The 17,426-nt window shown below is 37.0% G+C and overlaps 1 protein-coding gene across 1 annotated transcript in view; it reads right to left on the bottom strand.

The window, feature by feature from the left end:
* Nucleotides 1-17,426, bottom strand: part of Rims2 (regulating synaptic membrane exocytosis 2) — a 291,163-nt gene that overhangs the window by 107,099 nt on the left and 166,638 nt on the right. The window contains 1 exon segment of the mRNA XM_032914664.1: nucleotides 358-530. Coding sequence (XP_032770555.1) covers nucleotides 358-530 — 173 coding nt within the window.

Genomic DNA, 17,426 nt, shown 5'->3' with positions numbered 1-17,426 from the left:
AAATTAATCAAATATAATTCAACCAGAAAAAAATACTCTCCAAGATAACTGTTCTTCATATTTATCAGAATGCTAAATTCACATCTTCAGTTAACTGTCATTTTAGTTTAATAAAAATCTAACAATTGCAGTTTAGATTTTAGGTTACAATTATAAAGGAGTTATTTCAAGTAATTTAAAACACAGAACTGTCACCAGTTCTATAAAAATTGACCAAGATAAAAGAAAAAAACACATACAGACTATCTATTGGTTTTCTTACATTATGTATCAATACTTTAGAAAAATATTCATGTTTCTCCACAGAAATAAAGCCCTCTGAAATACCCAGAGCAGTTACTGCCCAAGTGTTCTTACCTGATTTTCCTGTTTCCTCTCGGCCGTTCTGATTGGACGGACATGTAGCTTGTGCTGCTGAAACGAGAAGCACTACTAGTCCTTGAAACCGCAGATACATCACTTACATCACTGTCCGAGGATTTAGTGGAAACAGTATCTGCCCCTCTATGTGGATCCCATCCTGAGCGATACTGTTGACACAGACGGACAAATACGCAGAAGCCGTCAGTATTAGCACACAGAGCAGTCATTAGCGTGCTCCTATCTCAGCACTTTAACTGTCCTCGGAGGGCACCGCAATACCTTACTCAGTTGCAAATAAAACAAAAGTAGTCGGTAATTATCCTAAAACAGAAATTTACACGAAACCTTTGTGTTTAGCAAAGTCACTGCAGCATTTTCACCACGCCCAAAGGCGGCCATTAAAAGTCCCAAAGCAGCAATGGCCTTAGGGAAGAACATTTGCTAAAATTTGGGAAATAAACATTTGGCTTAACAGGAAGCACAACTCTTAAATTTCTGATTAAAATTTTAAAGAAAAAAACATCTGGTCAAGTTGTCTCTGTAGTTGGTCGATAAAGACCAGTTCTAGCAGTTGTTAACTTTTTCTTTAGTCCACAGCACCTCACAGAAAACCTAGAGATAATACAAAATCTAATTAATGAAAAACTAAGGGTTTTAAGAAAAGCCAAGAGAAAAGAGAAGTTTTATTTCTGAGCAGTTGCTGGAATTTTGAAGAATCCTAGAAATATTAGAAAAAATATTATTATTTACAATAGCTCAATCTTCCTGGAACTGAAGTAATTAGATGGTTAAGTGGTACAGCCATGGTGCAAGGGATTCTTAGGTGCTCAAGTATTCTGGCAAATTGAAAACCAACATAAATATTTTATGTTAATGACCCATTCTTATAAAATACATTTAATGTTAAAACTAATGGACATGATTTAATTTTATTATTCACAACAAAAATTCACTTGCCAAGAATTATCAACCTGGAATATTAAAAGAAAGGAAAAACAAGGAAAGAAAGAAAGGAAGGAAGGAAGGAAGGAAGGAAGGAAGGAAGGAAGGAAGAAAGAAAGAAAAAGAAAGAAAGAAAGAAAGAAAGAAAGAAAGAAAGAAAGAAAGAAAGAAAGAAAGAAAGGAAGAAATCAAGGCAGGCAGGCTATGGAGCTCGGAACCTGGAAGCCTGGAGCAAAGGAGCCTCTCAATAGCTGAGCAAATACGGAAAGATTATTCAGTCCTTAATATTCATAATGTAAAATGACAAGAATAATCATACTGAACTTGCACAATTGTTTTGAAAATTAGAAACAATATGTGTTTTATTATCTTATACTTAGTGTAATATAAAAAATATAGTTTATTACGGTGTCATTACTAGCTGGATTCTTCCCCTTTTTTATAAAGTCCTTTTTATTAGTCAAAATCACAATCGCCTTGATTAAAAGGATGGAATATTCCACCCTCAGCACCACTATGGCTGCCGCTATGTCAGAATTACTGAGTAAGAGAATACATGTAATGGGCCTTCTTTCTTGTTTATTATACACCTTATGCTGAAAAATCTTTATCTAGTCTAGTTTTTCAGAATTTTCTAATCGTAGGTTTTATAAAGCTTTTGAAAAAAAAAGGTTTTCTTTTTGTAAACTACCCACTATGATTTAAAGACTTGTTACTTCGTAAAAATCTGTCAGAAATAGAGGTCCAACACAAATATTTGATGGACACTAACATTTGGGCAATACAAGGCGAACTGCAAGCAGCCATAGCGTAAACACTCATCATACCCAATGATCTGTCTGTTCCTTCCGCGCCTTGCAGTTTCTAGCTATATACATTTTTATTTCAAAGTCAGCTCTTCAAATAAATGTAAAATAAAAGGATTGTTTCTAAGATGACATAAAACATTAATAATAAAATTCATTAATTTAGAAATTCATATAATTAAATTAGATGGCAAATGGATTTTAATCACCACCTTTCAACTTTAAATATTAAAAAATAATAATTAAGTTATTAAAAACCTGCTGTCTCTTTCTCCAGGAAATGTCTACATAAAGAGAGGATGGTGTTGACTAGCAAGAGCAAACACTGTTCACTTATCATCACTTATTTGGTTCAAATTTGGTTCATGAGATTCTTTTTCAAATATATTTATTTAAAAGTACCAGTTTACTCAGGTTACTGAATTGTTTCAATATGTAGAGCCAAGATTTTCTGTTATGTATTCACCTGCACATCTAAATAATATGTGTGAGTAACTGTGATTATCTTTATTTTCTTTACTAAATTTATTTAGAGTACATTGAATTGAAGTTAGATGTATGGAAAACTTTAATTTTACTCATCTTTTAATAATACTACAATTACAAAAATATTTTTAATTGTTCAATAAATATTGAAGTGTACCTGGGGAACTTTCTCATTTCTATAATTTATAATAAAAGAGATTATCTGCTACTACTTATTTTGAAATATTTCATAACTAGATAGAAAAGAGGTCCAGCATTATACTTTGTATTTATTTGCTTTAGCTCATGAGACCATCACATCCAAATTCAAATAAAAATGAAAAGCTTACTGTGGCAGGAAGTAGAGGCACTAGCACAGTCAGTCATCAAGAGCCAGACTTCTTGAGTGAGACTGAGTCACTGGTCTAAACTCTGGCTATATAAATTACTATATTTACTTTCTTATACAATAGCTTCTCTGAGTGTCTCAGTTTAATTGTTTAAAAAACATAAATCACAACAATGCCTGTATTTGGAACAATATTTGACACATAGCAAGAATTTAAGTGGAAAATGAGACAATGTTTTTTAAATATTAGATTTGGAGCTGGGCAGTTTTAAAGGATTGTATGCCTTTAATCCCAGCATTACAGAGGCAGAGCTTGGGGCCAGCCTGGTTTACAGAGTGAGTTCCAGGACACCCTTGGGTACACAGAGAAACTCTATATTGAAAAACTGTCTCTACGGGTATCTACGCATGTATACATATTATTACATGTATTACATTATTATATTATTTGGAGACAAGCTGCTCGAGGTCAGGAAAGTATCTTCCTCTGTGTTTCTTAGCAGATAAAGCAGGATGACTATTGCAAATCCGAGGCCGGGTTAGGCCACAAGGAGAGATTCTGTCTAAAAACTTGAAAGGGACTCTCATAGTTTCGTAGAAAATAGCAGATAGTAAAGTACAGTGCATGAAGCATAAGCTCATTAAATGAGAAGGAATTAAAAAGTATAGCTTGTATCAAGAACAGAACATAACTAAAAGCTCTATTTTGATGACATTCTATTATCGACTTAAAACTGTACCATTTTGTTTAATTCCGAGCACCTAACCCTGTTTACCATAGGGATATATGTGCATCTTCAATCATAAATAGATATGTAACAAACAGACTGAGAAACTTAAAAAGTGAGAACAAAACATATTTAAAATTACATCAGTCGTGTGTGAGCACGCACACCTGTGGGCGCGCGTGTGTGTGTGTGTGTGTGTGTGCATGTGCATGTGCATATGCATGCGTGTGTATTTCTCAATGCCAGAATGTAGGCTTCTGGGCAAAGAGGTCATCAACAGTCTTACCCAGACATGATTCCTATCAACTACAATAATGACCTACTAGACAAGATGTGACCTCTGATGCAAACATGGCATGATTGTTAGGGCAGTAACCAATTGTTTTCTCATCAGATTTGAGGTTCACTCCCAGGAGGGAAGTCATACCCTACGGCATTACAAACTTAGGCAAGAGTTGGTGGCTATGGGGATCAAGAGCCTTAGTAGGAAACCTACTTTTTGTTTTTATTTTTTGCTAAAAGAAAATGCTAGCTATTCATTTATATTTAGAGATCAGTGCTGCTCTCATCCTTGCAATGGACAGAAGCTAATGCGAGAACTCAGCACTGGTACTGAGAATAAGTGTTAATGAAGTGTAATGGTGCATAAAAATACAGTGTGCAAAAGCATCATGTCAACAGAGAAGTCTGGGCCCTAACATTTGTATCACTTCTCCAAGACTCACGGAAGAGGAAATGGAAATAGAAGAGTCGGAGGAATAGAAGATGTGTAGCAAAAAGATGCATTCTGGGCATGACATAACCATTTCACTGAAGGTTTCACTTTAGTTGTGACCCATCCAACCTTGAAAGTCCTCACGCATGGTGGCATGAATCCTGAGGTTTCACTTATTCATAGGGATTCTTGGCAGTTAGTGGCTGCTGAGGAGACAGGGTATAATTTTCTACCATAGAGCAACTACTGATAAGTTAGTTGTTCATGCTCCAGTAAATAAAATTCTGCTTATGTTCATGCAAGCCGCTCTAATAAAGTTCTGTAGTACACAAAAGGAACGCATGAGAAGGGTGGGAGGAGTTGCACGGATGGGTTTCAGTGGGAGGGGGCACTGGAGAGGGCAATGGAAAATAAAAGGAGCTAACATCCATGTGTCCATGGACAAAGCTTTCGAAGAACAAAACAGGGAAAAAGGAAGGAGACAGTATAAATATACTTAGAATAAAGCAATCACATATACAATTCAATCTCCCCAATAAAAACTATGACCTAATAGCATAGTTCACATTGAAAATGTTTAGTGTATTTTTAATTGAAAGCATGATAAACAAAAATTATAAAATTTAACAGTGTCATAAAAGCAATTCAATTATTATTATATACCCAAATGAGCTATAAATGTTAATAAGTAAATTGGCTTATTTAGGAAATAGTTGGTGTTGTCTTGGCACTATGCATTAAGTTTTTGAATGATTGTCAGGCAACATACAATTGACAGGTTAACAACGAATGGCCATTATTCTATTTAGTGAAGCAAAGATATAAAGTTAATAATCTCAGCTGAAGATCGCCCTGATTGGAGATCACTAAAAACTGAAAAAGACTGTGAAATTTTACAGGAAATTCACTTTCTTCAGGGTGTTCCAGACTCTTAGGAGTTTCTAAGAGGCCTGGAAAAGTTAATGTTTTTCTATGTGTCTAAAATTAGTGGAAAGTTACTGTAGCTGCAAAGGTCTATTGAAAAGCTTTAAATCATTAAAATTTTAAGATATAGTTGATAAAAACTTTTAAATAAAAGTTCCATATTCTTCAGTATCCTCATTTGAAGGTTTTGAACAATTTGAGCTAATTTTTTTTCTCTATAGCACTGAAACAACTTTGGTACTCCAATTTTTGTACATGAACTTCTCAGAGGAAAAAAAAATGTTTCCTCAAATAATGCTTGATTTCAATTTAACAAATCTTAGATACTACTTACAAATACTATAATTCATTGTGCAAAATGCTAGGCTAAGGAACTATTACAAGATGACAAGCAGAAGACATTATCATCATCAGTGACAACAAAGTAAGTTCATGTATCGAGTAACATTTGAAAGAATCTTTAATTACACTTAGGGAGTATGTGATTTGAATGAAATGGTCACTGTTAGCTCATATGTTTGAATACTTGGTCTACAGTTGCTGCAACTGCTTGGGAAGGCTTAGGAGGTATAGTCTTGTTGGAGGAGGTGTTGGAGGAGTGGGCTTTGAGTTTTCAAAGGTCCAGGCCATTCCTGATAGCTTTCTCTCTCCTGCTTGTGAATCAAGAAGGAAACTCTCAGCTACTGCTTTAGCACCATGCCTGCCTGCCTGTGCCTTGTTCTCACCATTATGGTCATGGACTTATTCTCTGAACTAAAACTCACGAATCAACTCTTTCTCCAATTAATTGTTTTGTTTATAGCATCTTATCACAGAAAGCAAACAGTAACTAAGTCAGGAAGGAAAAATCAATCTGTTGACCTAAGATAGGACTAACAACCTTTGGAAGAGCGAGGGAGGTAAAATGTGTGGGCAAGACTTCTGATAGCAGTTTGGGTGCACTGCAAAGAGCAGAGACAAAGCCTACACTGTAGTCAATTAAGGAATCATGTGAGTAGGAGATAACTATAATTTTTGTCACTTTGCTTTTATAACATTGTTTGTTCTTTGAAAATTCCAGAATTATAGTTAATCTCTCATAAGAGTTAATTTTTTTCTCCATGAAGTACTTTGGACACATAAAACCAGCCCTAATTGTTAGGGGCAATTTCGTTAGATGTGACTCCTGTTAAGGGTAGTGTGATCTGTATGTGAGAAAGGCAGAGAAAAGCCATAGACACTGGATTTGAATTTAAGATGAGGCCTTATAAACAATATCCTCTTTATAAAAGATTACCAATGCCTACACGTTCAAAGGAAAGAACTCTGAAGTAAAGTAGAGCCCACAGAATATCTAGGTCAGGCTGGAAGGGAGCCAAGGGTTGAAATCTTTTTCTGGAGGCTGGTAGACTAATCTGTCTATTTCGGTGATTTTTCAGTCAGAATAGTAACAAAACTAGTTATGTTTATTAGCTGTACACTCATAAAAGGCAGTGCTTTATATAGTACATGCAAATTGTTTTGCTGACACTTTCCAACCATTATGAGGGGCCTTTGCCATGGTTGAAGCCAGAAGGAAGTTGTGTGGGGTGAAATGAATTAAGCCCCAGAGGGTGTGGAGCTCCATAAGGCAAATGTAATCCTTCCCAGCATTTCTCGGTGACCCTAAACTATTTAAGTAAATCTGTGTTACAGGTTTGTCATTTGAGTTTACCCGTCTCTCTGCTCAGAGTCTTATTTATCATTTTTCCTTCCCTGTTTTCCTCATGTTTTCAACTATCTACTTTAATAGATGACAATCTTCTGGAGGAAAACTTTTATTCATGTTGGTGTTCTGCAATCTAGATTCTTGCCTGCAAACAGTAGTAAGTCAACAAATACTCAAAAATGTATATGAACAGAATAATTAGCATTGATGTTGACAATAAGCTAGAGTATTCATGAAGCATCAAATCAAAACATGGGATTTTGTTGTGACAGTACTGGAGTCACTGAAACTTTTCATTTCCATGAAGAGTACAGCTTTCTGGAGAGAAAAATTATAATGTAAAGACTTTGTTGTTAATTGTGGTATGAAAGTTCCCACCTTGGGCTTGGGTATACCTTGGAAGTAGTAAACTTGTTTAGCATGCATGAAACTCCAGGTTTAATCCCTACTAGCTCAAAATAAAATGAAACAAAACCAAACAAATAAAACAATAAAAATTGTGGCTAATTTAATTCATCATGTGGTCAATGTATGCACAGTTGGGCACACCAGTGGGGACAAAGATTAGAAATATGGGCTCTGTTGGCAGGATTTACCAAGAGTCGTAGGAGGGAAAAATACATCTATAATATAATAATACAAAGAAATCTTTGGAGCATAACCAGCAATAGCAGCACTAGGTAAAAACCACAATAAAAAAGGTATCATATAGGCCAGTACCAACTCAAGAACCTGGCTATAATTACTTGGTCTGAAGAAAAATAATTTAGTAAATTATTTTTCCTGAAAGACTTGTAAAGGAAGAACTGTTACCAGTAGGTAATTCTGACTTTCCTAAAGGTCAGGCTCTGTAGGAACTCTGTATTCTGTTCACAGTCAGCTCATGCATGGTTGCAAAGTATCTTTCACTTATTTCCATTAATTCCCCCACATTTCCAGAAGTAAAACCTATGCCGGTTTCTAAAAAGAAGTCCCAGGCTTAGAGAGCTGAGCTTGCTGTAAAGGTCATCCATCAATAAGGAGATTTGCTAACCCAACCCATTTTACTTCTGCACTTATGAACTGTCCTACAATCACTGTGATACCTGTTTGCAAGTCAGTACTTCACACTTCTCTTGCTTTCCGTCTCTTCCTGACACGCTCTGGGATGGTTTCTCAGATAGCACCATGTGTGGTTTCTCCCCTGTGTTCTTAGACTGTCCTTCCTCAAAATTGTTTTCTCCTCAGTTCACTATCCTTATAATTATTTGATACATTTGTCCAAAGTTTCCATCTAAATCCTTTTCTTTTCATTATACATAGTATTCCAGGGATGTTCTAATTCATTACTTAGGGGTTAATGACCACAGAATGACTACCAGATCTCTCTCCCGTGTCTTGTCCACTTGCCCACTTCTGAATCATATTTGTGCATATTACTAACAGGATATCTCTTGCTTGTGGTATTTACATTCAATACAGCCAAAGACAAGTTTATTCTCTCTTTCTTCAAAACAGCCCTTTCTGATTCTCTCCATTCTTTGTGATAGCCAAAAGGCACAAAACACAATTAGATTTCAAAAAAGGTGGTATATGGATTCTCCACTTTAAACATTAAGTAATATTGGTTACTCTTTAAGGAGACACCGATATCATCTCAATATTTAGCCCCTTGAGAGTAATGAATAGGTTCTTGGCCTTTTTGTATTGGTGAGTACATAATGGCTATTTACTTGTGTCAATTACTGCAGAATGCAAATCCAACATGTTTCCTCCTCCTTTCTTTACTGAACTAGTACAGCTTGATCTTGGTAGTCTAGTAATCAGCAAAACAAAACTTCATTTTCTAGGGTCCCTTACAGCTAGGGTGAGAACTAGACTAGTGTGGCCACTAATGCATGGACAGGAATCTAGAGGATGGGGCTGGAAAAGGCCATTATATTTCTGATTATATGGGTCCACTCTATTGGGATGGGTGTTGAAATCTCCTTCTCTGGCTGAAATTACTTAGAACACACAGCTGCAGTAGCAATTCTGTGACTGAAAGGCTTCCTCCAAGAATGGAGCAGAAAGAACACTTAAATAAGTAGTAATTCCAGCTTTTGGCTTGCTGTTTAAACTTTGTGTTAGATGACAAAAGACACTAACTTGCTTTTGTTTTTGCTGTTGCTGGATGAATAGCTGAATGCAAATCTGACCAATTGTGCTGGCTAGGTTTTATCAACTTCACACAAGTTACAATCATTTTAGAAGACGGAACCTTAGTTAAGAAAATGCCCCCACCCAATTGGTTTGTGGCTAGGCCTGTAGTACATATTGCTGATTGGTGATTGATATAGGAGGACCCAGCACATTGCAGGTGGTACAGGCTGCTGCTGGTGGTCCTGGGCAGTATTAAAAAAGCAGGCTGAGCATGCCACAGAGCAATCTTCCATGGAGTCTGAATCAGGACCTGACTCCAGACTCCTGTCCTCCTCCTCAGTGATGGAGTATGACTTAAGAGTTGCATTAAACAGACACTTTCCTCCCAAACTTTGTTTGGTTGTGGTGTTCATTACAGCAATAGAAGCCAAAGCTAAGACACAGAAATACAACTTCTTCTAGTGTGTTTCTAAAAAACAATTTCTAACCTCATGCCATAAAGACATACTCTAGAAACAATATTAGTGAAAAATAAACATGTAGTCAGATAATTTTGGTTATAATTAAACTATTTTTCCTGTAATAGTTTATGACTACTTCAAGTAGCCATGCAATCTTAAGAAAGTTCTCTGATTTCTTTGAGTCTAGATAAAAACAACAGAGAAAGTAACTTCCTCTTGGGTCAATTTAGCTTCAAATGGACCAAAAATACTTGACTCAATAGCTATTTCTCGTGATATTAGCTCTAGTCTTTGAGGACACCAAAGTTTTGCCCACCATTAAGCTCTCACCTCAAATATGTCACCCTGAAAACCTTGGAACTAGCTATAGTTCCTGAATAAAGTGCTTTCTAATCCCACGTCTCACAAATGAAGAGGCCATTAAACCTGACCTGCTAGTTTATATTGTTATTATGAAAACTGTTAACTCTAGCTAGTTATATTTGATTCAAAGGAAAGTTTCAAATCAGGAAAAATACCAACCTTTTATTATAACCAGTTAAAGTTTGAGTAATTCTTATGGTTTACAAACAACTTTAGATAATTTATCGTTTCCCTTCCCAAAATACAATTTTAAAATTCTACCTATGTATAGAAAACATATTAATGATCTATATATGATCTACTTGGAATATTAAAAATAGACTACATACTGATTTAGACTTATTTTCCTTCCATTTATTCTCCTGTGAAATTGCAAATGCATATCATTTCAATGTTCTGCCTTACTCTGGAGCTGAAATCTGCCCTTTTCAGACACTGCAGAGCCCTTAGCCATGTTAATAGAAATAAGCCATTCTGATATGAAACAGCATGTCATCTGTTTCTTTTGAGAGCAGAGCCTTACTAAGAAACCATTTCATGCACATCAAAGTCAAGAGAGGGCAGAATAAAATGTCAGCTCTTACTCCAAGCTGAAAGACCCAGACATGAGGAAAGCGCTTCATCAACCAACACGAGAGACAGCTCCCCTAGAAGCTTGGGTCAGAAGCTTTTATGGTCTACACACAACTAAAAAATATCATGAAACTAGAGCAAAATGCATGAGAGGGTAAGCAAAGGGCTTAAAGATGGAGATGGGGAGAGCAGAACATGAGGACATGTGGGACATGAAAGGGGAAAGAAGGCTGGTGTGTGTGTGTGTGTGTGTGTGTGTGTGTGTGTGTGTGTGTGTGTGTACACACAAGAGAGGAAGGCTGACAAGATGGCAGTTGGAAGATTAAAAAATACAATTTAAAATAATCATTTTTAAAACATTACAAAGAAATAAAAAGAAACCTGGCCAAACCACAAAAACTTGGAGTTGGTTGGAGTTGGTTTTTGTAGCCATCTTTAGGTACTACATGGCTCATTACCTAATTTTTATGATTAGAGAATATTTACATGCTTGAGTAATATATGCGACACTCAGATTAGCTTTCTTAGTCATACCCCAGGTGTGAGGTACCACAGCTAGCATCGCAAGTGTTGCTATAAAGGGGAGAACACCAGCAGCAGGACCTGAGACTCTGAAGCAGGCAGGTACAGAACAAACTTAATGAGCAGGGGCATAAATGGGCCTTTCTTTCAAATTCTGATACCTTGGAAGGTATTAGAGAGACCAAGATACTGGGAGGACTACAGCTAAATAATAATCTGAGAACCGCAAGGACATTAGGAAACCTGAAATGCCCTGAGAGTCCCTGTGGTCATGACCTTCAGGCATATGGCAGGCCTTGGTGACTCGGGTCCACTGTCCTTTAACCTTCGCATAACAGGAAGGAGGAGGGCCTGCTAGACCTCCAGAGACCACGTGGATGGAGCACTAGTCAAGTCTGCCTGGGTTACAGTAGTAGCCTCTACATAGAACTCCTTGTCTTTACGTTTCATTAGTATTTAAAATATTCTAAACGCCCACATTTGCTCATAATAGTGACTGCCCTAAAAATCTTCAAAACCTACAATATCGTAAATTTGATAAAAATTTAGAAAAGCAGTATAGAAGAATGCAAGAATATAGATATTTGTATCCTTAAAAATATGTGCTAAAATAATGTAAACAGTTAAATATTACATATAATTTAAGTAATGTAAATAAGCATAAAATAAAATGACTAACATATACTTAATGGTAACACAGAAAGTTCCTCATAATCAGATCCATCTAATTTTCCATTATTTTATCCTAAATAAAATATATCTGATTTTTATATATTTCTACCGTAATATACTACCACTGGCTGTCCTCCAGTGTCTTCTATGCTCAAGAGCTTCTTAACTGTAAGTTGCCCTGTGTCTAACATGTCCTTTTCTTTATGCAGTACAAAGCTTATTAACAGGAATCTCCAAGTCGCTGACTGCTTTGCTCTTAGTCTCAAGTGGCTTTGCTAACCACATGGCCTATTTATCTCACATGGCTCTTCCCTATGAGCATTGACTGTGCTTATCCATTTCCATGCTTGGATTGTGGAATGCTGGATGGAAAGTTTCCATGTGCCTACTCCCCTCGCCTCTTTCCTCTGCTCCCTTCCCTGCCACTCATCTGTCCATCTTTCCCTCCCTCCTGTCCTCTTTCCTTCAGATGCTACCTCTCTGCGGATTTTTTCTTGAATGCTGCAGCACACATTCTAGCTGCAGAGACATGCAGGCATGCAGCTTTGAGTTGCAGGTAAGAAGAAGGTACCACACAACAAGGTAGCAAATACGTTCCCATGTGCAAAAAAGGATTCAGAGAACTCTGCTTGCTTAGTCAGTTGGCACTGAAGTATACTTTTATTCCTTTTACTACTGTCATTAAGAACAACACAGTGCTTTCAGGCATCCTCATGGGCTCAGTAAGAAACGGGCGTCTAACAAACTGACCACGACCATTCTTGTCATATTAATGTCTTTCTGTTTCTCTTCATTTAAGATATTAAAAAATATTATCTTTTAGGACACTAAAAGAAACAAAGTGGAATTAATTATAGTTTAAAGTATTAGGTTGGTATGCTGTTTAGAATAAAGATTTTCTTTCCTGTTTGCTAGTTAGAAAAGAATTCATGTGGAATGATGCATATAATCAGAATACAATGACAGTACTAAAATAACGACTTACAAGTGCAATAAGATAATTTTAAGAAAGTAAAGACAAAATAACCGAAGAGTGGAGCTATAAGAACAACCTTGAAAAAGGAGGTGTTGTCAGAGAAGTCCGAGGACATTTTTGCAAGGACCAGTTTTCCTTTCCAGCATATGGGTTTCTGGGATAAGAATTAGGTCCCATCTTAGTGGCAAATGCCCCTAACTGCTCAACCATCCCACGAAGAAGAAATCACTTCCTCATAATTCAGGTGATTTGTGGGTGGACAGAAATGGAGTCAATCTTAAGAAGTAAAAGTATCTATTATGTCTGTGCCCTGGGGAATTCCAGCTTGCTCCTATTCCTAACCACAGAAAAGCCCTGAAATACTTAATCATAGAGCCAAGCGCACTTCTGAGCACTCTCATACAGGCAAAGGTAGGGGGGAGGCCGGGTGTGGGATAGGGGTTTGGTGGAGGGGGTAACCGGGAACTGGGATATCATGAGATGGGGGGGTTGGTGGAGGGGGTAACCGGGAACTGGGAGGAAGTGGGATATCATTTGAGATGTAAACAAATGGAATGATTAATAAAAACAAAAACAAAAAAAAGAATGAAAGGAAGTTGTATTGACCTAATGGTTTTAACCAATATATTGAAGTCAAGTTTAATTTAAAGTCTTAAAAATCACTCCTATCTCACATGCTATGATATTAAGTACTGGGTCTAATGCTACATAATAATTATAATAATTGCACATAGCATTTATAAACTTATACTTCACAGTGATACATACTGTCACCTGCCAGAAGTTCCCTTCTTTCATGTGAGACATATTCTAAGCTTTTAAAAGCTTCCTTCTTTCATGTGAGACATATTCTAAGCTTCCAGAAGATTCCTTCTTCCATGTGGGACATTCTAAGCTTTCATTATACTGTTTTCAGGTTTGTATATTATTTTAAAATCCACAAAGCTGATGAAATAGAAATAATCACATTTCCAAATGTTTAGAAAACATTAGCAGACTTTGACCTAATACATATAAAAATTACAGTTTCTTCTGGTCTCATAGGGACTTTATATAACAAATCAAAACTATAGGTATATTTAAAGTATAATTATTCATATTAAATTGAAATTACATGCAGATGACTCCATAGTGACCTAGATGACTGACTGACTAAAGGTTCAAGTTTATTAAAACTTACCCATAAATTATATGCAGAAATTATTCCTAAATATTATACACATAATTATCATCTCTAAATCATATTCTAGCATAAGTATCAAAATTATGTAGGCTCAAGGATTTCTGAGAATACTTTTAATAAAATTAAATAAATAAAATCTATACATTTTAAGGGAAAATATATTTCCAACTTAATTTTGGAAACTAGACCATGAGATTAAATGAAGTGTTTAATTACTGATGAGACTTCGTAAAAGTCAAGTGTTAACTCATGGTCTTTGCATGGCTGTCTCCAAAGTAGGAAATGTATGTGTAGCACTTCATAGATTATGATACATTCAACTTTTAGATAAAAAGTAATAGATATCGTAAAGAATGTTAATTAATTTATCTCGTTTTCTCATGTAACAAAATCAGAACCCTAAATTACCTTCTAGCATCTTATCACTAACTCTGAATGAAAATCAATAACCATATCCTTTTATTTTTAAACCTTATATAACAGCACATCTATTCTCTTTCTTGGAGAATTTCCTTACCCTTATATTGGTACAAACTGCTAAAACAGTCATTACTTTCAAAAACTTTCCCAAAGCATGCTTTTAGCTTATTTTAGCTTGATAAAAGGTCTCATCCAGCAGCTGACAGGAACAGATGCAGAGACCCACAGCCAAACACTATAGGCAAGGGAAGCTCTCAGAAGGGGAGATTGCAGGAGCCAGAGGGGCCAAGGATGGGAGAATACAGCCCACAGAATCAATAAGCGGGGTTCATCGGGGCTCACAAAGACTGAGGTGACCACAAAGGACCCTGTATGAGTGTGAGCTATACCTTATACTCACTTAGCTGTGTGTTCTCATGGGACTCCTAATAGTGGGGGTGAGCGCTGTCTTTGATTCTTATGCCTGCTCCTGGGACCCTTTACTTCCTCCTGGATTGCCTCATCTAGCCTTGATATGAGCATTTGTGCCTAGTCTTAGTGTGACTTCTTATGCTATGTTTGGTTGATATCCCTCAGAGGCCTGCTCCTTTTTTGAAGGGAAATGGAAGTGGAGTAGATCTGGGATGGAGGAGAGGTGGGATGGGAGAACTGGGAAGAGTGGAGGGTCAACTGCAGTCAGAATGTAATGTATGAAAGAAGAAAAAAAAGAAAAAATAGTTTAGCTTGCCTTCGATATCCACATCCATGTTCATTCATAAAAATTCAAAAATGCATATTTTCATAAGAAAGACAAGAAATAGGAGATAAACAGACTGTAGGACAAAACACAAGTAACCAGCAGGTGCTCAGTGCATGACTGGCTCAGAGGGCACATATGTTCTCATGTGTTTTATCGACAATCTTCCTGTGCATATCTCTTATTTTATAATTGCTTGGCAGTTTCATGTTATCTACATAACAAATGCTGGTCACCGCCACCCCTATGCCCATCGTTCATCCTGACACTTTCCTTCTTCCCAAGCAGTCCTCCCCTACCTTCACACCTCTCTGTATTTGACCCACTGAGTCTATTTATAGTTTCTTGCCTATAGTGGGTGGGAGGTTACTCAATAGAGCAAAGGCACCTGACCAATGCCCACATCACTAAAGAGAATGACACCCTCCTTCCCAGCCTCTAACTGCTATCAATGCCTCAGAAAGTGTTAGGTCTCGAGAGCACCTTGCCCGTCCATGAAAAGGTTAAGAAACCCATTGCTGTGTGTTGAGGTTCGGTCTGTTGCTGTGTATTGTAATGCTAAAGGTTGGCCCCCAAGACCTAGTTGCCCCAGAGATAAGAGAGTTCTCACATAGACCAAGCAATGCTGCAATGTTATTTCTAATTGGTAAACAGAGATGCCAACTGCCAACAGCTCACAGAAGAGACATAGGTGGGGTTTAGGATCCTGGGCTGGAGGTCTGAGGAGGTGCAGCAGGAGATGAGGAAGAGGAGGAAGATAAAGTCGAGTGGGTTAGGAGTCAAGACAGTTAGCTTTGAGGGCTAGTAAACTGGAGTTAAGGGCAATCCAGATGAAACATAGTAAATAATCACTCAGGGTAATCGAGAGGAAATGGGTTTTAATAGCATAGAGGGTAGGAATCTGGCCAGCTCTAGTGTTGATTAAAGCCTATTGTAAATAATAAAGTTGTGTGTGTCTTTTATTTGGGAACTAAAGGGTCAAAGGTAGCCCCAGTCTGGGATTAAAGCTTTCGACATACGCATGAGCGTTTCATGTCTGCAGCACGTGTGCATCAACACTTGATCTCACTACACTACATGGCGTGGTACTGCCTGTCTCACTGCATTTCTTCTTTACTTTTCATACAAATCCTTGAGCACATTAAGCAGGACTTCTTTCCTTTCTGTGGTCCACATCAGTTGTTAGCAAACATCAATTTGGCCACATTTGGAGAAACAAATGTGGAAGCATAGAAGAGTAACACTCTTCTTTTGCTGGAGGTAAAATAAAACTGTGTCCATGTTCTTAGGCAGCACAGGCAGACTGTGCTTGTACGGACTGAAGCTGCCCCACAGGCCAAGGCTTTTCTCTGCAGGAAGCTAAGTACAATTTTATTAAAAACCTTTCTTTGATTAGTTTTTAGGAACATTATATTTACTAAAAAAATAAGAAAATGCAATTTGGATGCCATTTTATACTGTGCTACAAAAATGTAAGCTGTTGTTTCAGCCATTTCAAACAACTTATTCATAACAAAATATTCTTTTAATGCACCCTTCCTCTAATTGTGACTATATGGCTGGAGATAGAAATCAATAAATACCGTGATAAAACAAGTCTTTGCCTGAATATCAGCATCAAACTCAGACTAAAAGAATCATACTTGAATGTGATTTTAGAGCTAAGAAAAACTAAAGTGAACTTCAAGGAAGAAATTCAGAATATTTTCTAAGTAATTTGAGAGGACAGCTAAGAAAACAGGGAAAAGGGGAGAAATAAAAAGTAACAAAATCAACTAAAATGTTCAAAATAATATAGCTTCAGACACTGACTTTTAGATCATTACCCACATTATAATAAAATATACCTTTCATACTGTATGCAAGTGTTAATCTGTTTTATATGTAGTGTGTGTGTGTGTGTGTGTGTGTGTGTGTGTGTGTGTGTACCTGTACATTTTCATGTGCACACATTACCTTCCTGGTATGTGTAAGTGCCTTAAAGGGTCCTTGGACTCTCTAGAACTGCAGCGGTTGTAAACCAGTGTGTAGATGCTGGGAGAAAAACTTAGGTCTTCCAACATGTACATGCTACTGGTCTCTGGGCCATTTTTCCAGCCCCTCAAATGTTAATTTAAACGATCATTAGCTAATTTGTAGAGCTATGCTGTGGTCTGACCTGAATTGCTTCCAAATCTACATGTGTACGGCAGTGTCTCAGAATATGACTGCATTAAAGGGCAGGGACTTTAAGGAGGTGAGGAAAGTAAAATGAGACCATTTGCCTGAGCCCTAACCCAGGGGGACTGATGTCTTAGAGAAATAAATGATCAGGACATAGCACAAAGCAAGAGAAGAGACCCAAAGAAAGGCAACACTCAGTTATTATATGTCTAAATAGTTAAAAAACGCTTTATATTGAATTGTTTTAAAAATGATAC

The sequence above is a fragment of the Rattus rattus genome, chromosome 1 (genome assembly GCF_011064425.1).
Source record: "Rattus rattus isolate New Zealand chromosome 1, Rrattus_CSIRO_v1, whole genome shotgun sequence".
Lineage (NCBI taxonomy): Eukaryota > Metazoa > Chordata > Mammalia > Rodentia > Muridae > Rattus > Rattus rattus.
The sequence above is the reverse complement of the archived record's forward strand: the minus strand, read 5'-3'. Positions and strand labels throughout refer to the sequence as shown.